Source organism: Scyliorhinus torazame, chromosome 17, assembly GCF_047496885.1.
Source record: "Scyliorhinus torazame isolate Kashiwa2021f chromosome 17, sScyTor2.1, whole genome shotgun sequence".
Taxonomy (NCBI): Eukaryota; Metazoa; Chordata; class Chondrichthyes; order Carcharhiniformes; family Scyliorhinidae; genus Scyliorhinus; species Scyliorhinus torazame.
This window is the reverse complement of record NC_092723.1, coordinates 111,123,475-111,147,260: the sequence shown is the minus strand read 5'-3', so window position 1 is coordinate 111,147,260 and position 23,786 is coordinate 111,123,475. Positions and strand designations below refer to the sequence as shown.

The following is a 23,786-nucleotide window of genomic DNA, read 5'->3' as shown; positions in this document are numbered from 1 at the left end:
CTATCCCCTACATGAGCTTTTATCTTTAGTAGTAACTTTTGATGTAACACTTAAGTGCTTTCTGGAAATCCAAGTACAAGAAAGGAAAAATTTCCGATTATGATTGACTCGTTCTACTTTAGTTTGCTTATGGTCTGGTCTAATGTAATCGCAAAGGAAATTATCTTTACCTGATATAAGGGACTTTAAATATCCAGTACTAAAGGCCTCTTTGTTCTAAAATGTCACTTGGACTTAATTTCTATTTACCCGCTCAATGTATTTGAATTTCATGTACCACACCTTGTGTGGATCAACATGTAACCATACAAATTTGACCGAAGAGATCATTATACTAGCAGTTCCAATGTAAAGGGGCTGGTTTAGCACACTGGGCTAAATCGCTGGCTTTTAAAGCAGATCAAGGCAGGCCAGCAGCACGGTTCAATTCCTGTACCAGCCTCCCCAAACAGGCGCCGGAATGTGGTGACTAGGGGCTTTTCGCAGTAACTTCATTTGAAGCCTACTTGTGACAATAAGCGATTTTCATTTTTCATTTAATTTCATTACATTTCAATAGTTAATTTTGTCGTGCTGATCAGCTTTCTCGGTTCCATCTGTGATGTCTGTTAGTTCTCCATGTCCAACGATCCGCAGAAAACAAGGTTTCTTGAGGGTAATTTAGATATCCCATATAAATGTCCTGAATAATTAAATTTTAAACCATACCTGCTCGAGCTGCTTAATAAGAACAGCATTTTATTAACTTTGATTGAAGCACGTGTAATTTTCATGAATTTCTTTGTTGCTAAGCAATCTTAAGAGCCAAGACGACAAGTTCACAAGAGTCTCTTCCGCTATAGTTCTTTAACTGGTTGTAGATATTGTTGTATGCAAAGATTGTCCTGTAACAGTGAAGTCTAAGGTAAGAGCAGGGAGCATAAAAGATTGGAGGAATTTTGTGTTGTAAAGAAAAATCACATTACATTCAAAAGTACCCCACCTACCTGATCTTTAACTGTTGAGGAAAACATGCATATTTCAAACGAACCCACAATTTCTGGACCTTTCACCTAACAGTTGGTAATTTTGCAGAAATCGCCCTGCTCCCTTCTCTTCAGAGCATCAGTAAGAACTGAGTATCTTTAGAATACGTTTTGCCATCTTGGCATTGAATTTTTTTGTATAACTTGAATACATTTTTTGTTTATTGGGAAAATAATCTTTTCTAATATTTTCTTTCTGTAGGAACAAAGATTTCCAGGAAGTAATGTTGGAAAAGGATGGGAGGGTTCTGCTCCGCTTTGCACTAGCCTATGGATTCAGGAATATTCAAAACCTAGTGCAGAAGTTGAAACGTGGAAAGTTGATCTATGATTACGTGGAAGTGATGGCTTGTCCTTCAGGTAAAACTTTACGGAAACTTTTTTGGAAGGAAGAGATGTCAGTATGAGAAATGCTTGCTGTGTGGTGGAAAAAATGAACAGTTTTTGTCACTTAAGTCTATAGGAGATTTATTTTGAAACACAATGTACTATTCGGTTGATGTCTTGTACTCTTTCAGGATTTCTTTCTGTTTATTTTCATATCCTCTAAGATTTTTGATCTTCTGAGATTTTTTCCCTCCAAACCACTGAGCGATTTTTTTTCATGACATGGCACACCGGGAACTGGGTCCAGCTGGGTTAGAAAGTGGGCAGCTACTGGGCGGCGTGGTGAAACATTGGTTAGCACTGATGCTTCACAGCACCAGGGACCTGGGTTCGATTCCTGGCTTGGGTCACTGCCTGTGCAGAGTCTGCATGTTCTCCTCGTGTCAGCGTGTGTTTCCTCCGGGTGCTCCGTTTCCTCCCACAGTCCAAAGATGTGCACGTTAGGCAGATTGGCCATTCTAAATTGCCCTTAGTGTCCACCAAGATTAGCTGGGGTAACTGGGTTATGGGGGTATGGTGGAGGTGTGGGCTTAAGTAGGGTGCTCTTTCCAAGGGCCGGTACAGACTCAATGGGTCGAATGGTCTCCTTCTGCACTGTAAATTCTATGATTCCATGAAATCAATTGTCATATTAAAGTCATACATTCTATCCTTGCTTTCATATTTCTGATATTAATTCCTGACATCCACATTATAGTGCAAACTGCTTGTGTAAAATTGTTGTGCTGTAATTATGCAGCACTACCGTGGCCAATTTGCAATGGCCAGTTTCTATTCTCATCTCATAGAATTTACAGTGTAGAAGGAGGCCATTCGGCCCATCGAGTCTGCACCGGCTCTTGGAAAGAGCACCCCACCCAAGGTCAACACCTCCACCCTATCCCCATAACCCAACAACCCCACCCAACACTAAGGGCAATTTTGGACACTAAGGGCAATTTATCCTGGCCAATCCACCTAACCTGCACATCTTTGGACTGTGGGAGGAAACCGGAGCACCCGGAGGAAACCCACGCACACACTGGGAGGATGTGCAGACTCCGCACAGACAGTGACCCAAGCCGGAATCGAACCTGGAACCCTGGAGCTGTGAAGCAATTGTGCTATCCACAATGCTACCGTGCTGTGGACATAGAAATTTGTATGGGAAAAAGTTGACGGGAAGTAAAGTTTATATATTTTACTAGTTGATTTCCCATGGCTTTTTCAATGTACAAGAAGTGGGTAGGTGGGCAACACGGTAGCGCAAGTGAGTATCACTGTGGCTTCACAGCGCCAGGTTCAATTCCCCGCTGGGTCACTGTCTGTGAGGAGTCTGCAAGTTCTCCCAGTGTCTGTGTGGGTTTCCTCCGGGTGCTCCGGTTTCCTCCCACAGTCCAAAGACGTGCAGGTTAGGTGGATTGGCCATGCTAAATTGCCCTTGGTATCCAAAAAGGTTAGGAAGGGTTATTGGGTTACAGGGATAGGGTGGAAGTGAGGGCTTCAGTGGGTCGGTGCAGACTCGATGGGCCGAATGGCCTTCTTCTGCACTGAATGTTCTAATTGTGTACATGTAAGATTTTGAATTATAGATTAGTTTTATTAATATTTCTATATAAATTAACACTTTCAGCAGATTCCTATCAGCAATGCCATTTTTAGTTTTGGGTGCATGGCTTTTAATTGACCAATCAGACCAATTACAACTATACAACAGTTGACATTTAAACTTCAATATAATCTGAAAATCAATTCAAAGATTAAAAAGAATGCCCAAGGATGTAGTTCTGATCCTTAAAATATATTTCAGAGCTTTATTTAATGTATTAATTTCCCCTGACAATCAATTACTAGTTCATCGGATCTCTTGCTGCCTGCAGGTTGTCTCAATGGTGGTGGCCAAATACGAACAGAAGGATCTGAATCCAGTAAGGATTTGTTGCAGCAAGTTGAGGAACTTTATGAAAGTGTGACGGTCCAGGCACCAGAATCCAATGAATCCATTAAGAAGCTCTATGAACAGTGGTTTGGAGATGCTGATAGCAAAACTCTGAAAATGCTGCACACACAGTACCACGCTGTGGAGAAAATGGATAATGCCTTGAATATTAAATGGTAGGGATATTGAAAACATCAGAATCTGTACTGGGAACACATACTGGGCATTAACAAGATCTGCTATGAAACCTTTTTTGCAGAAGGCACATTGATTAATTGTTTTTGTTTTGGAGCCTGAGTATGTTGAAGGAATAGATATACAATTTGCAAATAAATGTTTAGTGTGCAATGTGAACTGACTTTCTGCCAGTCATAAGTGGAAGGAAAATAAGCATGCCTCGAAAGCTCACTATAATCAGGAACAGGACAATCTGATGCCCCTTCTGATTTAACTCCTCTGCCCACCCACCCCCTCCCCCACTTTTAAACCTCAAGTAAGTTACAAGTTAAAAGGAGGAGGAAATATTTCTGAAGTATTCTGCCACTGAAGTAAATTAAACCGTTTTCTGCACTAGGCTGATTCTTCACTTCAAGTGGGAATAGGCTGATGACGTGATAAATTGTCAGCACTGGTCACTCTATTTCTATGACTTCCTGCTGTTTAGGTGGCGGCCTGAAACACTTGCCTCCAGACACCTGTGGGAGTCAATTGGTCTTTGTAAATGTCACTCTGACCCTGGTGCAATTTTACTCTTAATTTTACGAAAGTCCACTCGAAGGTTTAAACTTGTTGGTTAGGGAGCATTAGCCCTCCTGGCCACACCGAGTGAAATGTCCAGCTTTTGCTCTCTATTTACCTGCACCAGCTGGCCTCTGATTTTCAGCCCTCTCTGGGTGAGCTGCTCATCATGAGCAACGTTCTGACACACCAGTGGAAATGGTCACCTGAAAAATCAATGGCGGTTTCTATTTCCTTTCCCCTCTTCCGACATGCAGGCAGAATGTTGAGACAGTGTCCATAGTCTAGCAGCTCCATTGAAAATAAAGATCTGCTTGCTTTCTGGTACTGGATCACAGTCAGAGAGAGACCTTGCTGGAAAGATTCTGTATCAACTGCCACTACTTGAGGTATCCCAGCACTTATCTTGGGAATAAGTCAGTGCCTTAACATTGATCACAGTGGACAGGTTGTGAGCACATTCTTTAAAGTATTAGAATTGTATTGGGAAACATTTCTTCATGTTAATCACTAACGATTTTGTAAATGATCAAGATTCAGCATACGCAGTTATTTTAATAAATTCATATTCTCAAAAACATTGACTGCAGCCTTGGATAAAGAGGGTGACAATTGTTCTGGTATTTATTCCCCATTTTCAATCTTGTCTGTGGAATTACATGGGTAAACTACATTTTTAATGATGACATCTGTTGTGAGAGGAGGGAAAGGAAAATGTTGCTAAAACGGGACATTTAAAATGGGAAAATGCAAATGTGTGTTTCTAATTTTGATTTATTTTACAAATTGCTGCATATTTGATTTGAGTACAAACCTATGAAAGGTGGTGTGCAGTGTGCCAGTCAGGAATACGTTATGTAACTCGAAATGATAAATGTAATTATTTTTCAACATTCAAAAGAAAGTGTACAATTTATTTAATTATTCTACATGGCTAAAAAGTGCGCAATACTATTAAAGCTGCATCAAATTATTAAACCAGAAACAGACTAAATTTTATTATGAAATTAAATAGACGGTTAAAGTATAACTGTTTACAAAGCCTGACATTCTTAACATCTCCCTTGGTCTTTGGAGACTAACAGTCCATCTCCCCTTGACATTCAATGGCATTACCATTGCTGAATCCCCCACCGTCAACACCCTGGAGGTTACCGTTGACCAGAAACTGAACTGGACCAGGAAATTGGAAACCCACACAGATACGGGGAGAACGTGCAGATTCCACACACACTGACCAAAGCCGGGAATCGAACCCGGGTCACTGGCGCTGTTAAATGTGGCCATGATCCCGTTGACAGCTCATGTACGATAGTGGTGTCCGTGGATGAAGAGAAGACATTTGACCGGGTGGAGTGGCAGTACCTGTTTTGCATTCCTGGGAAGGTTCAGGTTTGGGCTGAAGTTTGTGGCATGGATGTGCCTGTTATACGTGGCACTGATGGAGAATGTACGGACCAACAATATGTGTTCACAAAACTTTGAACTGTGCAGGGGTGCCTGCTCTCGCCGCTGTTGTTTGCACTAGCAATAGAGCCTCTGGCAATAGCTCTTAACCGACAGATGGCGAGGGATTGAGAGGGGACGAAGGGAGCATCGGGTGTCGCGATATGCAGATGACCTACCATTATATGTGTTGGACCGCTGGAGAGCTTGGAGAGGGTTATTGGTTTGTTGGGGAAGTTCGATGCATTCTTGGGATATAAGCGAAACGTAGGGGAAAGTGAAGTGTTCCCGGTGAATGAGTTGGGTCGGTAAGTCAACCTAGGGGGGTTGACATTCAAGGTGGCCAGAGACTGGTTTAGATACCTGGGGATTCAGGTAGTGATGGAATGGGCGATGCTACAAAAATGGAATCTAACAAAGCTGGTGGAGGAGGTCAGGGAGGATCTGAAGAAGTGGGACACGCTGCACTTGACTCTCACAGGGAGGGTCCAAGTGGTGAAGATGAACATTTTGCCGAGGTTCCCGTTCATATTCCAGACATTTCCGATCTTTGTACCAACGGCCTTCTTTCGACAGCTGGATAAGATTATCTCAGACTTTGTATGGGCAGGGAAGAGGACACTGTTACAGAGGCAGAGCGGAAGGGAGGGTTGGCATTGCTGAACCTGCTGCATTAGTACTGGGCGGTGAAGGTGAGATGGTGGTGGGAAGGAAAGGGGCAGAATGGGTTAGGATGAAGTAAGAATCCTGTAGGGGATCCAGCTTGAGGTCTGTGGTGATGGTGGTGTTGCCAATGGTGCCAAGGAAATATGCGGAGAGCCCGGTGGTGCAGTCCACAGTAAAGGTCTGGAACCAGCTGAGGAAACATTTCAGGACAAAAGGGGTGTTGGTTCCATTGTGCGAAAACCACAGTTTTGAACCGGGGAAGGGGGTGGGATAGAGGATAGACGGTATGTATAGGAAGTGGAGCTGGTTAGGGCGAGGGATCTGTACCTGGAAGAGGGGTTTGCCAGTATGGAGGAACTGAAGTAACTGAGGGTGGAGTTCCCGAGAGGAAGTGAGTTTAGGTACCTGCAGGTATGGGACTTCACGTGGAAGGTTTGGAAAGGGTTCCCCAGGTTACTGAGGTACACCCTGTTGGAGCGACTGTTGCATCCAGGATGAGGACAGGATCGGAGACGTATATGGGTGGCTGGGAGAGCAGGGAAGTGAGCAGGTGGTGAAGATCAAGGAAAAGTGGGAGGGGAAGCTGGGAGGTGAGATAAATTGGTGAGTGTGGAGTGAGGTGCTACGAAGGATAAATGCGACTTTCTCGTGCACAAGAATGAGCCTGATACAGTTCAAGCTGGTACACGGTATATAGGACTCTGGCAAGAATGAGTGGCTTCTTCCAGTGGGTAGCAGCCGAGCGTGCAATGTTTTGGCGGGGACCAGCAAATCATGCACATATGTTCTGGGACTGCGAAACGTTGGAGAGAGGTTGAGCCGGACCCTTTGGTGGCGATATTTGGGATATCGGAGAAGCCGGAGGTGATGGATGGCAGGAAGGCCGGTGTTGTGGGCTTCGCCTCTCTGATTGCCTATCGAATAATTCTGTTGAAGTGACAGTCAGCAACGCTACCGGGGATGGCGGCCTGGCTGGGTGACTTTTATGAATTTCTCCGTCTGGAAAAGATCAAATACGAATTAGGGGGTTCAGCGGAGGGCTTCGAGGCAAGGCGGGGGATTTTCGTGGCCATGTTTGAGGAGTTGTTCATCGTGGAGGGGGATGAAAAAGGGGAAATATTTGTACAAACTACAGTTGTGTGTTGGGGATTTTGCTCCCCGAATTGTTTATGTTTTGTAACGTTTATATAAATTTGGAATAAAATACATTTTTTAAAAAGGAGTGTGATAGAACATTCTCCCCTTGCCTGGGTAGTGCAGCTCCAACAACACTCGAAGCTCAACACAATCCAGGGCGAAGCAGCTCACTTGATTGGCACATTGCCCAGTACCAGTTCCTCCAGCACCAATGCCCACTGTACACTATGCACAGCAGCAATTCAGTAAAGCTACTCTGACAGCACCTTCCAAACATGTGACCTCTACCATCTAGAAGGATCGTAAGAAGTCTTACAACAGGTTAAAGTCCAACAGGTTTGTTTCAAATCACTAGCTTTCGGAGCACTGCTCCTTCGGGTGAATGGAGAGGTAGGTTCCAGAAACATTTGTATAAAGTCAAAGATGCAAGACGATACTTTGAATGCAAACATTTGCAGGTAATTAAGCCTTTACAGAGCCAGAGAGAGGGGTAGCCCAGGTAAAAGAGGTGTGAATTGTCTCAAACCAGAACAGTTGGCAGGATTTCATAAGCCCAGGCCAGATGGTGGGGGGGGTGAATGTAATGGAACATTAATCCAAGGTCCTGGTTGAGGCCGTACTCGTGTGTGCGGAACTTGGCTATAAGTTTCTGTTCTGCATTGTCGCGCAACCTCAAACAAACCATTGTTTGCAGAAAACTACCCAGCCTTCAGAACAGCGACCACAACACCACACAACCCAGCCATGGCAATCTCTGCAAGACGTGCCAGATCATCGACATGGGTACCACCATGTACACCACCCACCAGGTACGTGGTACATACTCGTGCGACTCGGCCAACGTTGTCTACCTCATACACTGCAGGAAAGGATGTCCCGAAGCTTGGTACATTGGCGAGACCATGCAGACGCTGCGACAACGGATGATCGGACATCGCGTTACAATTGCCAGGCAGGAATGTTCCCTTCCAGTCAGGGAACACTTAAGCAGTCAAGGGCATTCAGCCTCTGATCTTCGGGTAAGTGTTCTCCAAGGCGGCCTTCAGGACGCGCGACAACGCAGAATCGCAGAGCAGAAACTTATAGCCAAGCTCCACACACATGAGTACAGCCTCAATCGGGTCCTTGTATTCATGTCGCATTACATTCATCCCCCACCATCTGGCCTGGGCTTGCGAAATCCTACCAACTGTCCTGGCTTGAGACAATTCACACCTCTTTAACCTGGGGTTACCCCCATCTCTGGCTCTGTAAAGACTTAATTACCTGCAAATGCTTGCATTCAAAATATCGTCTTGCATCTTTGACTTTATATAAATGTTTCTGGAACCCACCTCTTCATTCACCTGAGGAAGGAGTAGTGCTCTGAAAGCTAGTGATTCGAAAAAAACCTGTTGGACTTTAACCTGGTGTTGGAAGACTTCTTACTGTACTCACCCCAGTCCAACGCCGGCAACTCCACATCACATCTAGAAGGATAACCATGATGTGGAGATGCCGGCGTTGAACTGGGAAGGGCACAGTAAGAAGTCTTACAACTCTTCAGGTGGCGGCCATGGAGTAAACAGTCGCACATTCAGTAGCTCTCGCCCATAGTGTTTTTTTTAATGGTGTTTAAGCCGGATTTTTCAGAAAATTTCTCAACATAAGTTGATCGAAGGGAGAGGAAAAGGAGGTGACCCTCAATTTATGGAATCGTGTCCAAATAAAAGTCGAAAAAGAAGAAACCAAAAGATGAGTGACAGTAAGGCTCAGAGGTCATCGAGCTCAATGGTAATGAGACAAAGCTTGTCCACGCCAGCTCACTGGTCGATGGAGCAATGGGCCGAGTACCGGATGAGAAGTTTGCCCGGCATTGCAAGGAGTGTACAGAAGACATGACCCAAGCGATAGCCTCGATTAAGGAGGTGGTCGACCGGGTGGAGGAGAAAATGACGACCCAGGGACAGGAGATTCTAAAGTTGCAGGAACTGGCGACTGAACGAGAGGAGGAGTCCACTGCAATGGCTTTGGAAATTAGCATACTACAGGACCGCCAGAAACGACTGCTAGATAAAGTGGAAGGCTTGGAGAACCGCTCTCGCAGCCAAAAATATCCGAATCGTCGGGCTGCCAGAGGGGAAGGAGGGATCAGATGCGGGTACGTATGTGGGGAAGATGTTGCAGGAGATGGTCGGGGACGATGTGTTTGACAAGCCGCTGGAGGTGGACCGGGCGCACAGGGTGCTCGTACGTAAGCCCCAGGGTTGTGAGCCCCCGAGGACTATGGTGGTGAGGCTACATCGATTCCTCATCAAGAAGCGTATCATGAAGTGGGCCAGGCAGACGAAACGGTACATGTGGGAAGAATCCGAGATCTGGGTGTACCAAGACTGGGAACCAGAACTCGTAAAGAGGAAAGCAAGTTTCAACAAAGTTAAGGCAGCCCTGTTTGAGAAAGACATTAAATTTGGACTGTTATACCCGGCGCGTCTTTGGGTGACCTACGAGAACCGGGAGCTGTACTTTAATTCTCCGGAAGAGGTGGTTACTTTCATGAAAGACAATAATCTGGCTTAAGGACTCTTAAATTGTAACTGTGATGGGCTGAGTTTGAGGGAAGGGATGGAGTGGCGGGGAGGAAAGAAAAATGGTTCTGTGTTCTGCTTTGTCTTGTTTAAAATTTCAGTCTTTTAATTCTGTGAGTTAAGTTGCGATGTTCGGGAAGAAAAGCATTTGGGTGTTTTATTTATTTTAAATGTTTTTCTCTTTTCTTTTCTCTTGTGTAATTTGATTTAGATTTATTCTCTAACAAAGATGGTTGATTCTTGCATGCATAATTTTGATTAAGCTGCTTGAAGCTTCTTCTATTGTGTTTGACTCTCTTTGAAGGTGATGTGACTGATAAGAATCGGTCAAAGGGAGGGGGGGGTTAGAACCTGGCAATCTGGTGTAATGACTTTTAAACTCAAACTATGGTGGTCTGAGTTTGGGGGAAGGGACAGGATGGCGGTGTGGCAGTCTGTGTACAGGTATTACGGTACCTGGTAATGCTGGAATACCATTGGTAGATATTGTATGTTTCCTATTGGTCAAGCTGTATGGTAACTCCGCCCTGCAAGGCGGGGTATAAGAGCCCATGCCGCCCCAGCAGCCTTCATTCTGTACCTGAGCTGCTGGGGGAAACATCTAGCTTATTAAAGCCTTCAGTTGGACTACAACCTCGCTTTAGTGGTCATTGATTGTGCATCAGACGGGGAGGTGAGAAAAATGGTTCTGTGTTTTGCTATGTCTTGTTTAAAATTTTGGTTATTTAATTCTGAGTTAAGTTGCAATGTTCGGGAAGAAAAGGCTTGTGGTGTTTTATTTTTTTTTCTTCCCTCTCCTTGTTTAATTTGATTTTGATTTATTGCTTCATGTTCTGGATCACAGAGGGTAGAACTTTTAAGATGCGATCGGGTGTTTTAGTTTCTGCAAGAAGGATGGTTGATTCTTGCATGCATAATTTCACTTAAGCTGCTTGAAACTTTTTCTTTTGTGTTGGATTCTGTTTGAAGGTGATGGGACTGATAAAAATCGGTTAAAGGGGGAGGAGTTTGCCTCGTTGCCTACGCGTTGGGGGATGGTATGCTTCATTTTTGGGATTGTTGTTACTGTGTTGAGTGCTTGTGTTATTGCCAGTGTGATAGAATCTGGCAGTTGGCAGGTTTTTTGACGCCAGAGGTTGGGAGATGCTGAGCTTGCTGGATAGCTGGTTCACGGGAGCAAAGTGGGGGGAGAGCTGAGGAAAGACTTAGGTGGAGGAGGGGGACGGGGGGACGGGGGTACTGCTGACTGGTAAGGAACAGTTAGGAGACTGGAGATGGAGATCAGATGGCGGTCGCCGCCGAGGGGCGGATCAAGAGAAGTGCGGAACACCTGTCCTAAGAAAGGTCATGGTTGACCGACAGGGGAGGGGGGCAAAAGCCCCCCTGACCAGACTGGTTACGTGGAATGTTCATGGACTGAACGGGCCGGTTAAGAGAGCTCGTGTGTTCGCACACCTGAGACGGTTAAAAGCGGATGTGGCTATGTTACAGGAGACTTAGAACATAAGAACTAGGAGCAGGAGTAGGCCAGCTGGCCCCTCGAGCCTGCTCCACCATTCAATGAGATCATGGCTGATCTTTTGTGGACTCAGCTCCACTTTCCAGCCCGAACACCATAACCCTTAATCCCTTTATTCTTCAAAAAACTATCTATCTTTATCTTAAAAACATTTAATGAAGGGGCCTCTACTGCTTCACTGGGCAAGGAATTCCATAGATTCGCAACCCTTTGGGTGAAGAAGTTCCTCCTAAACTCAGTCCTAAATCTACTTCCCCTTATTTTGAGGCTATGCCCCCTAGTTCTGCTTTCACCCGCCAGTGGAAACAACCTGCCCGCATCTATCCTATCTATTCCCTTCATAATCTTATATGTTTCTTTAAGATCCCCCCTCATCCTTCTAAATTCCAACGAGTACAGTCCCAGCCTACTCAACCTCTCCTCGTAATCCAACCCCTTCAGCTCTGGGATTAACCTAGTGAATCTCCTCTGCACACCCTCCAGTGCCAGTACGTCCTTTCTCAAGTAAGGAGACCAAAACTGAACACAATACTCCAGGTGTGGCCTCACTAACACCTTATACAATTGCAGCAGAACCTCCCTAGTCTTGAACTCCATCCCTCTAGCAATGAAGGACAAAATTCCATTTGCCTTCTTAATCACCTGTTGCACCTGAAAACCAACTTTCTGCGACTCATGCACTAGCACACCCAGGTCTCTCTGCACAGCAGCATGTTTTAATATTTTATCATTTAAATAATAATCCCTTTTGCTGTTATTCCTACCAAAATGGATAACCTCACATTTGTCAACATTGTATTCCATCTGCCAGACCCTAGCCCATTCACTTAGCCTATCCAAATCCCTCTGCAGACTTCCAGTATCCTCTGCACGTTTTGCTTTACCACTTATCTTAGTGTCGTCTGCAAACTTGGACACATTGCCCTTGGTCCCCAGCTCCAAATCAACTATGTAAATTGTGAACAGTTGTGGGCCCAACACTGATCCCTGAGGGACACCACTAGCTACTGATTGCCAACCAGAGAAACACCCATTAATCCCCACTCTTTGCTTTCTATTAATTAACCAATCCTCTATCCATGCTACTACTTTCCCCTTAAATCCATGCATCTTTATCTTATGCAACAACTTTTTGTGTGGCACCTTGTCAAAGGCTTTCTGGAAACCCAGATATACCACATCCATTGGCTCCCCGTTATCTACCGCACTGTTAATGTCCTCAAAAAATTCCACTAAATTAGTTAGGCACGACTTGCCCTTTATGAGCCCATGCTGCGTCTGCCCAATGGGACAATTTCCATCCAGATGCCTCGCTATTTCTTCTTCCTTGATGATAGATTCCAGCATCTTCCCTACTACCTAAGTTAAGCTCACTGGCCTATAATTACCCGCTTTCTGCCTACCTCCTTTTTTAAACAGTGGTGTCACGTTTGCTAATTTCCAATCCGCCGGGACCAAAATTCTAGTGAATTTTGGTAAATTATCACTAGTGCATTTGCAATTTCCCTAGCCATCTCTTTTAGCACTCTGGGATGCATTCCATCAGGGCCAGGAGACTTGTCTACCTTTAGCCCCATTAGCTTGCCCATCACTACCTCCTAGGTGATATCAATCTTCTCAAGGTCCTCACCTGTCATAGCCTCATTTCCATCAGTCACTGGCATGTTATTTGTGTCTTCCACTGTGAAGACCGACCCCAAAAAACCTGTTCAGTTCCTCAGCCATTTCCTCATCTCCCATTATTAAATCTCCCTTCTCATCCTCTAAAGGACCAATATTTACCTTAGCCACTCTTTTTTTTGTTTTATGTATTTGTAGAAACCTTTACTATCTGTTTTTATATTCTGAGCAAGTTTACTCTCATAATCTATCTTACTCTTTATATCTTTTTTAGTAGCTTTCTGTTGCCCCCTAAAGATTTCCCAGTCCTCTAGTCTCCCACTGATCTTTGCTACTTTGTATGTTTTTTCCTTCAATTTGATACTCTCCCTTATTTCCTTAGATATCCACGGTCGATTTTCCCTCTTTTTACCGTCCTTCCTTTTTGTTGGTATAAACCTTTGCTGGGCACTGTGAAAAATCACTTGGAAGGTTCTCCATTGTTCCTCAACTGTTTCACCATAAAGTCTTTGCTCCCAGTCTACCTTAGCTAGTTCTTCTCTCATCCCATTGTAATCTCCTTTGTTTAAGCACAAAACACTAGTGCTTGATTTTACCTTCTCACCCGCCATCTGTATTTTAAATTCCACCATATTGTGATCGCTCCTTTCGAGAGGATCCCTAACTATGAGATCCTGAATCAATCCTGTCTCATTACACAGGACCAGATCTAGGACCGCTTGTTCCCTCGTAGGTTCCATTACATACTGTTCGAGGAAACTATCGCGGATACATTCTATAAACTCCTCCTCAAGGCTGCCTTGACCGACCTGGTTAAACCAATCAACATGTAGATTAAAATCCCCCATGATAACTGCTGTACCATTTCTACATGCATCTGTTATTTCTTTGTTTATTGCCTGCCCCACCATAATGTTACTATTTGATGGCCTATAGATTACTCCTATCAGTGACTTTTTCGCCTTACTATTCCTGATTTCCACCCAAATGGATTCAACCTTATCCTCCATAGCACCGAATATTTGAAGCTGGGAGACCAAATTAGATTAAAGAAGGGATGGGTCGGGCAAGTGTTTCATTCAGGACTGGACTTTAAAACAAGGAGGGGTGGCTATCCTGATTAATAAAAGGCTGACATTTGAGGTGGGGAGGATTGAGGTAGACCCGGGAGGCAGATGTATTATGGTTAGCGGGAAGCTAGGGGGAATGGCAGTGGTGCAGGTGAATATATATTCCCCAAACAGGGATGATGTCGCATTTATCAGGAATGTGCTGGGGAAGATCCCAGACCTTGACTCTCACCAGCTGATCATGGGGGGTGACTTTAATACGGGCCTGGAGCCGAGGTTGGACCAGTCGAGTGCTAGGTCGGAGAAGCTATCAGCAATGGCAAAGGAACTGCGGGCGTTCATGGAGCGCTTGGGAGGCGTGGAGACCAAGGAGCAGGGAATATTAATTCTACTCCCATGTATATAAGGCGTATTCCAGGATAGATTTCTTTGTGCAAGATAAAACAGTTAGCAGAGGTTGAGGACACTGAGTACTCAGCAATTGTGGCCTCAGATCATGCACCACACTGGATAGACCTACGGGCAGACACGGGAATGTCCCAGCGTCCACAGTAGAGACTAGATACAGGGCTGTTAGCGGATGAGCAAGTGAGAGAGGCCATTCGGGGGTACATAAAGATCAATGACACTGGAGAGACTGCAGCTGGGGTGGTCTGGGAGGCACTGAAAGCGGTTATTAGATGGGAATGTATTTCGATTTGAGCCCACAGGGATAAAACTGAGCGATTGGAGCTGGACAGGTTGGTAGGAGAAATCTTACAGCTGGACAGGAGATATTCGGAGTCTCCAAAGGAGGATCTCCTGAAGGAGTGTCAGAGACTTCAAATGGAGTTTGGGCTCCTTTCCACAGGTAAGGCGGAGGGGCAGCTGAGGAGGGTAAAAGGGGCAATATATGAACCTGGGGAGAAAGCTAGCAGGATGCTGGCACATCAGCTGAGGAAACAGGAGGCAGTGAGAGAAATAGGGGAAATAAAGGATTTGAGGGGAAAGACGGTGACGGTCCCGGGTGTGGTGAATGAAGTGTTCCAGGAATTTTATTGCCAGCTATACGAGTCGGAACCCCCGGGTGGGGAGGAGGGCATGAATCAATTCCTGGGAGGCTAGAGTTCCCGAAGGTAAATGAGGAGTTGGTGGAGGCCCTGGGGGCCCGATTGGGCTTGGGGAGGTGAAAGATGAACTGGGGGCGATGCAATCGGGTAAAGCCCCGGGACGTGATGGATTCCCAGTGGAATTTTATAAGAAGTTCTCTGGGTTACTGGGGCTGCTCCTGGTTAAGGCTTTCAACGAGTCCAAGGAGCTGGGAGTACTTCTCCCCCCCCCTCCCCCCACGTTATCATGGGCATCAATTTCTCTCATCCTGAAGCGTGACAAGGATCCGGAGAGCTGTGAATCGTACAGGCCAATCTTCCCCTTGAATGTAGATGCCAAATTATTGGCAAAGATCTTGGCCACTCAAATAGAGGATTGTGTCCCGGAGATAATTGGGGCGGATCAGACGGAAATTTGTAAAGGCAGGCCCTTACATCCAACATTAGACGGCTTCTTAATGTACTTATGATGCCAGCGGAGGGGCGCGAGGCTGAGGTGGTAGTTACCATGGACGCGGAGAAGGCTTTCGACCGAGTGGAGTGGAAGTATCTATGGGATATTTTAGGCAGGTTTGGTTTTGAGCAGGGATTTGTGTAGTGGGTCCAGCTCCTGTACCAGGCCCCGGTGGCAAATGTAAGACCTAACCGAGTTCGGTGAGAATACTTTAGTCTTTGTCGGTGGACAAGGCAGGGATGCCCACTCTCCCCATTACTGTTTGCCATGGCCATAGAACCCTTAGCAATGGCTTTGAGAGCAGCGAATACCTGGAGGGGTATAGTGAGAGGGGGGTGGAGCACAGGGTCTCTCTCTATGTGGATGATTTGTTGCTTTATATCACAGACCCGGTGGGGGGGGTTGACCAAAATCATGGAGGTATTAGGAGAATTTGGGTGATTTTCAGGCTATAAGTTAAATATGGGGAAAAAGCGAGATGTTCGTGATCCAGGCGCGAGACCAGGAAAGGAGGCTGAAGGAGCTACCTTTTAAAGTGGTTGGGAAGAGTTTAAGTATCTGGGGATTCAAGTGGCCAAGGATTGGGGGTAGCTTCACAAGTTAAATTTGGGCAAAGCAGTGAGAAGGGAATTTTGTAGATGGGACATGCTCCCACTGACGCTGGCGGTAGGGTTCAGACGGTGAAGATGACTGTCCTTCCGGGACTGCTTTTCTTTTTTCAGTGTCTCCCGAATGTAACAAGTTATCCGTATACAAGTACACCCTATGCTCCACCCACCTCCCTCAAGCAGCCCCGCGCTCCTCACTGCAATGACCAAGGGCCGTATAGCCAATGCAAACAGAAGGGGGTACTTGGAGCACTCCTGTCTCATTCCCCGGTGCAATGCAAAATGCTCTGAATTCATATTATTTGTGCCCACACCTGCCATCGGCTCCTTGTACAACAGCTGCACCAATGCCACAAACTTCGGCCCAATCCCACTACACCTGATCAAACGCCTTTTCCGCATCTAACGCCACCACCACTTGCATCTCCCTTCCCTCTGCCAGCGAAAGTACCACATTCAACAGCCTCCTCACATTTGATGACAACCGTCTGTCCTTGACAAACCCCATCTGATCCTCTCCAATCACCCTTGGAAGGCACACCTCCAACATTAACACCAGCACCTTTGCCAATACCTTGGTGTCCACATTCAGCAGAGATATGACCAACACTCCACCGAATCCGTGCCCATCTTGAGCAACAGCAAGATCGAGACTTGCCCCATCGTTTTTGGCAAGACCCTCTTGTCCATCGAACATTTCCACCATCAATAGCACCTGCTTGTCCTTAAATCTTTTATAAAATACGACCAGGAACCCATCCGGCCCCACCGCCTTCCCTGCATCCTCCCGATTGCCACCTTCACTTCCTCTACCCCCATTGCCTCCTGCAGCCTGCCCTCTCCAACTCAGGCACTCTAACTCTTCCAGGAAGTCCCTCATCTCCCGCTCATTCTCTGGTGACTCCGACTTGTACAAGTTCCTACAAAACTGCTCAAACACTTTATTAATCTGTTCCGGAGCCACCACCAACTCTCCTGCCTTGTCCTGAACCCGAACTATCTCCCTCACTGCGGCTTCCCTATGGAGCTGACGTGCCAATACTCATAAACAGCCCCACTCGCCCTTCTCAACTGACGCATCGCTTTCCCTGTGGACAGTCGGTCGAACCTCGCCTGCAACTCCTTCCTCTTTGCCAGGAGCCCCAGATCAGGGTCCCCTGCATGCCTCCCAGCCACCTCCAAAATCTCTTCTATCAACCATTGCTGATCCCCCACTCCTCCCTATCCACATTGGCCTTAAACGAGATCACCTCAGCACCGCCTTCAGAATCTCCCAGACCACTGGCGGCAAGATTTCCCCCGTGCAATTGAATCCCACATACTCCTCATTCACCTTCCCTATCCTGTCACAGAAGCTCCGATCCACCAATAACCCCACAGCCATCCTCCACCCCTGCTTCTGGGACACCCCTTCCTCCAGTACCACGCACATCCATTGCAGAGCATGATCCAAGATCACCATTGCAGAGTGCTGTGTCCTCTCCAGCCAATAACATATTCCCCACCACAAAAAAGTCAATCCTCGAAAACACCTTGTGCACCGGGGGGAAAAGTGAATAATCCCTGTTCCTCAGGTGTAAAGCTCGCCACAGGTCAACTCTCCCCATCTCCCTCATGAGCCCGGTCAGCACTTCCCCCGCCCCCACTCCCCTAGCAAGGGTGGGACCTGTCCACCCTCTGCTCCAGCACTGTGTTCCACCCTCCCTACCAACTCATGGGTATGCAGATTCGGAATAGCAGCCAGGGTTCTCTTCACAAACCCCGCGTCATCCCAGTTGGGGGCATATACGCTGACCGATGCCACCAACCTCCCCTCCAACGCACCCGTTATGATCACGGACCTGCCTCCCTGATCTGCCACCACCTTCGCCACCTATCTGGAACCTAAACCGCTTACCCACCAAATTCGCCACCCCCCTAAGCCCGACTATCAAACACCGAATGAATCACCTGGCTCAACCAGCCCTTCCTAAGCCTCCTCTGGTCCTTCACCCTCAGATGGGTCTCCTGCAGCATCACCACATAAGCTTTTAAACTCTTCAATTGTGCAAAACCTCATGCTCTCTTCACTGGTTCACCTAACCCCTTCACGTTACACGTCACCATTCTGACCGGTGGTCTCACATCACCACCCGCCGCCACCTCTCCCATCCGCCATCACCATTACCCCAGGCCCCACCCATCAGGCTGGACCTGCCCTATCCTTTTATTACCATCAACCCCCTCCCAGACACCCCTCATCCATTTCCTCTTGCAAACACCTTAGCCAATATCAATCCCCTCCCTCCACCATTCACACCTCCCAGGTCCATCAAAAACCTGCCCGACCAGGCACCAACGACCACAGGCCAACCCCCCACCACACTCCTGTTCACTAGCCAATCTTTGTTAGCTAGCACGGTTACCCCCGCCAGAGCCCCCCCTCCTCCCAACCTCAGTGACCCGGCCCCACGTGTCCAAAACCCATCTCCTTCGAACCAAGAGACACAGAGGAACCACACCCATAACAAAAAACAAGAACCACATGTCAATAACACCCCCCCCCCCCCCCCCACCATTTAAAAGACAGAAACAAAACCCCCATCCCAAAGAAAAAACACTCAATAAGAAAAACATTCCTCGTCCCCAGCAACAAAGTCCAAATCCAAACTCTCATCTCATCTCAGTCCCAATCCTTCATCCTTAATGAATGCGTCCGCTGCCTCCACCATCTCAAAATAAAAGTCCTTTGAAGTTGTGAATCACTCTGAGCTTCGCTGGGTAGACTACCCCTAACCTCACTCCTCTGCTGGACAGTGTCGCTTTCACCTGTCCAAAGACTGCCCGCCTTCTTGCCAACTCCGCCGTCAGATCTTGGTGTTTGCTTATACCAACGCCTTCTCGCTTCACTTCTCGTCTCTGCTTCACCTGGCTCAAGACCTTCTACTTCACGTGGTAGCTATGGAAGCAGACTATGACCGCCCTTGGTGGTTCATTCGCTTTAGGTTCGGCCTGAGCGACCGATGTGCCCTGGTCAAACTCCTAGCGGGAGGGTTCTTCCCCCTCCCCCATTAACTCGACAAACATCTTTGAAAAGTTCTCCGTCGGTCTCGAACCCTCTGCCCCCTCGGGCAGACCCATGATTCTACATTTTGCTGCCTCGACCTGTTCTCCAGGTCCTCACCTTGGCTCTGAGCCCTTTGTCGACCTCTGCCACCCTCTGCAGCTCCTTACCCATCAAAGTGAGCTGGTCGCTCTGTTGCGACAATGCCTCCTTCACCCTCTTCAACTTCTCTCCTTGTTCCCGCAATTCAACCGACGTCTTCGTTACTGCCAACTTTACTGGGGCAATCGCCTCCTCCATCCGCTCTTTAAACAAAGCCGTCATCTCCCTCCGAAGCACCTCCATAAGCTTGGCAAACAGCCTTTCAAGTTCCACTGACATCACCTCGGTCAGAGTTTCAGCTGTGTTGGGTGCAGCCCCGCCTGACGACCCAGCCCCCACCATCTTTCTTCCTAAGGGACTCACAGCATCACTCGCTGCGCCAGTGAACATTCGCTCGCCCCTTCTTTCCAGGACCTTTCTTCTGGGACATTGACATTCCCAAATTCCTTATGATTTCAACTCATCCAAAACCTACTCCTGAAGCCGGGCATAAAAGTCTAAAAACCAAAGACTCTAGTTCAAAGCTTAGTTCCCAGTATCCCACACATCCATCACTCCTATTCTCATTAACTTGCACTGGCTTCTCATATTGAATTTAAAATGTTCGTCTTCACATATCCCACCTTGCCATGCAATCCTGTACAGCAACATCTGCTCTCAACCCACCATCATCTTCTATCCCTCTGACTTGACCATTTGTAAATTCCCTGTCCCTTCACCCCAATCCAAAGGGCAGAGCATTTGACATTTTGGTCTTAACCTCTGTAACTCCCTCCCTGAATCTGTCCATCCCACTATTTTCTCCCATCACCTTGTTCAAAATCTATCTTAGCAAGCAAGCTTATAGTCTGACCTCTTAGTCAATAATAATCTTTATTAGTGTCACAAATAGGCTTACATTAACACTGCAATGAAGTTACTGTGAAAAGCCCCGAGTTGCCACACTCCGACGCCTGTTCGGGTACACAGGGTGAATTCAAAATGTCCAATTCACCTAACAGCACTTCTTTCGGGACTTTTGGAAGGAAACCGGAGGAAACCCACGCAGATATAGGGAGAACGTTCAGACTCCACACAGACAGTGAAGGTAGGAATCTAAGCTGGTGCTGTGAAGCCATAATGTTAACCAATATGCTACCATGTTGCCCATAGTTCTCTACCTTCCCTCGGCAGCCACTCCATTATCCCTTTTATCTATTTACTTTTGGCTCCCCCACTCTGTAAAGTTGTGGCATATCCTGTATCAAAGGTATGAAAATGCATGGAGATGATGTTGTTGACATCTTGAGACAGGAACTATCTCCAGGTTTCGTCACTCATTTGAAAATCAGTTTTCGATTAATCCACTAGATGGCATCTCTAACTTAAAAAATTTGACTAAACCCTTGTCTAATTTCCGAGGATTCGCAGTTTAATCCACTCAATGACCTTAGAAACAGTTTTTTTCCCCACAGCAAGAATGGTTTTGTGGATAATTTGAGCATAGAAAGCAGACATTAATCCATAATTTAGTGCAAACATTACCCAGTCTCAATCATATTACATTTTGATCATATGTAAAACAGCTCTACAAAATTAGAGATTTTTTTTGTGCAGTCTACTTTATTGTTTGAGGCCTTCCCAGCAGAGTGTTTCTCAATGACAGGCGGGCTCCCTTATGTTAAGCGGGTCCTGTTGAGGTAGACGGACTCCGCATGGTAGGCAGGATCTGAAAGCTACTCTGTAACTGGCCATATGGTAGGGGTGTGACAGCAGTTCAAGGAAGGTCACCGTCCTTCCACTTCGTTCAATGTTCCACATTGCTGATAAAATGTGCTTTATTCAGCTGGTTGTGGAATTGCAAGTAAAGATTAACGGAACATGAAAAATGCTGAAACAAAGAAATCTGGCTTTTCGAACAAAATGAAAGTAATTGATAGATTTGACATTAATAGTTGATTAAAAATATACCATTGGTTTCATCTTCTAGGCAGTGAATACAAGTCCAAGGCAAGTCCCAAAGCCAGCAAGAGCCTCTTCCAGTGACCAGCCACTTTGGTGGTGCCTTCTGATCTCTCACACACACACGTGGACTGCATCAATAATCCTGAGCATTTATCTTGTCTTTTCTGTTTCTAGGCAACTGTGAAAAGGGAAACAAGTCGAGAGAGAAGCACAGAAAATAAAAATGCTGCTCGTGCCACTCAGCCTTATCTGGGCTGTGTGGCAGTCAGCTTGTCACTCTTAGCCACACAAATCCAGCCCATGATGTGGGTAAGTGCCGAAGCCGGTGTGGGAACTGTGGCATTTTATGATGCCAAAATCAGCGCCGAACCCTCACCGATCCTGGGACCGGGAACTCAGCCCATCGGGGGCGGAGCATCCGGGGAGGGCCTTCAGGTGAGGCTCCAATGGTGCACGTCGCGCGAAGCGATGGTGCCATTTCGGAGGGAGCGGAGAATAGAAAACCGGCGTCAAACTGGCGCCACCCGATTTGGGCGTCAGCAGGAATTCTCTGCCGATCCCGCCCCATATCTCTGGTATGAGGCAATGCTCGAGGCGTACAGTGTGACTGAAAACCTCACACCAACAACGTGCCTAATGTTGAGAATCTCTGCTAATATTAATTGAAATTCTTATTCCTAATAACTCGATATTTAGACAGTCAAAGCCCAAAGAGCCACTGACAGGAGAAAATGCTTGAACGGTAGAAAATACTCTGATTAGACTGGGACATGAGGAGCAGGTGACAATTTGGACTTTCTCCACCCTGTTCAATGGGCTCATTTGGGTCTTTGACCTCCAGTTTCAGATTGTGGTAGACCTTATCTATGTTTCATCAAGTTAGGCTGTCGCTTGCGGTTCCTCTTTGCTTCTTGCTTAATCCCTCAAGGCATCAGCTACAGCTAGACTGCAAACTGTTTAACTTTTCCAGTATGGTTAACGGAAAAGTTGGTCGAATGCATGAAATATTCAACTGGCAAATATTATGTTCTTCTATTCAATGTAAATGTACCATTCACACAGAGCCATAGAAAAGTTACAGCACAGAAGGAGGTCATTTGGCCCATCTTGCCCATGGCAGCCCGAGGACACCCAGGTGCCCTTTCTAATCCCACCTTCCTGCACCCAGTGCAGTTACATCCTTCCTGCAATGTAGTGACCAGAACTGTGCAGAACACTCCAGTTGTGGCCTCACATGACAAGGATTGGTGAACAGTAATGTGGATTCTCTATTTAAATATGAAACCGCGCTAACGAGGAGACTATGAACACAGCTGACCTTTGTCATTGCTGCTTGTAGACTTGAGTTTAGAGTCTTGGGTGTACTACATCACATCCTGTGTCGAGGTGGTAATGATCAACAGCAGTTTAAGATATGCCCACATGCGAATTATAATGTAAACACCTAATGGATATAAATATAAAATAATCACTAATAAATCCAACAGAGAACTCCGGAGAAATTTATTGATGCAAAGAGTGGTAAGAATGTGGAATTTACTATATCCTCGTTGAGGTTATTGGAATAGTTCAAGAGGAAACTAGGGAGAAAGGAATGGAACGCTCTACTGGAAAGGAGAAGTGAAGAGAGGTGAACAACACAAACACCAGTATGAGCAGGTTGGGCTGAATGGTCTGTATTTTAGATTCCTTGGAGGGGGCGTTTACACCCAAGTGTGGCTGGACTTCGATTGGGTAAAGATTGAAGCACTACACAACTCCAACTTGCCCGTTTTGGGGATTAACAAAGACTTGTTTGTGTGCGTGCGAGTTCAGCTGTGGGGCTTGTGGCCATCAGGACAACCAGGTTGTCAATCATGATCATGTTGAATAAAGCCAGCATGTGTATCAGAAAATTCTGTAATCTGCCACTTCATCTCTGATTGAGAGGGATGCAGTTGTGCCACTACTTCCGTGACCATATCCTCTGTCAGCTGCACATTATCATAGAATTCCAACAGTGCAGAAGGAGGCCATTTGGCCCATTGAATCTGCACTGACCTATCCCCGCAACACCTAAGCTGCACATCTTTGTACTGTGGGAGGAAGCCGGAGTACCTGGAGGAAACACATGCAGACACGGGGAGAAAGTGCAAACTCCACACAGACAGTCATCCGAGGCTAGAATCTAACCCTGGTCACTAGTGCTGTGAGGCAGCAGAACTAACCACTATGACACCGTGTCACCCAGTCCTCTCCAATGTCTCTGTTCTGTGTTCTCTTTTACAATAGGCAAAAAACAGACCTGTTGAAAATGAAGGATTCAGTGATGGTGGTTTTTATAAGGCCTCAAAGGAGTCCAAACCGAGTATTTCACAGAAACCTAATTTATACATCACACAGTAGATTTCAACTGGATCTGCCTTGCCGGTGCTAAACTGACCAGCTTTATATACCATCCAATTATACATTGTT

At 46.3% G+C, this 23,786-nt stretch overlaps 1 protein-coding gene and 1 long non-coding RNA gene across 3 annotated transcripts in view; one reads left to right on the top strand and one right to left on the bottom strand.

Moving 5' to 3' along the window:
* Nucleotides 1–4,646, top strand: part of narfl (nuclear prelamin A recognition factor-like) — a 41,629-nt gene extending 36,983 nt beyond the window's left edge. For both annotated transcript variants that reach the window (XM_072480879.1, XM_072480878.1), the window contains 2 exons: nucleotides 1,228–1,385; nucleotides 3,272–4,646. In XM_072480879.1, coding sequence (XP_072336980.1) covers nucleotides 1,228–1,385; nucleotides 3,272–3,510 — 397 coding nt within the window. In that variant the 3' untranslated portion in view covers nucleotides 3,511–4,646. The remainder of the gene's footprint in view (nucleotides 1–1,227; nucleotides 1,386–3,271) is intronic.
* Nucleotides 719–22,773, bottom strand: LOC140394068 (uncharacterized). Its single transcript, XR_011935813.1, has 3 exons — nucleotides 22,651–22,773; nucleotides 21,339–21,510; nucleotides 719–884 (listed from the first exon to the last, which is right to left on the bottom strand). It is a non-coding gene; the product is annotated as an uncharacterized lncRNA (long non-coding RNA).
* Between the last annotated feature and the right edge of the window lie 1,013 nt (nucleotides 22,774–23,786).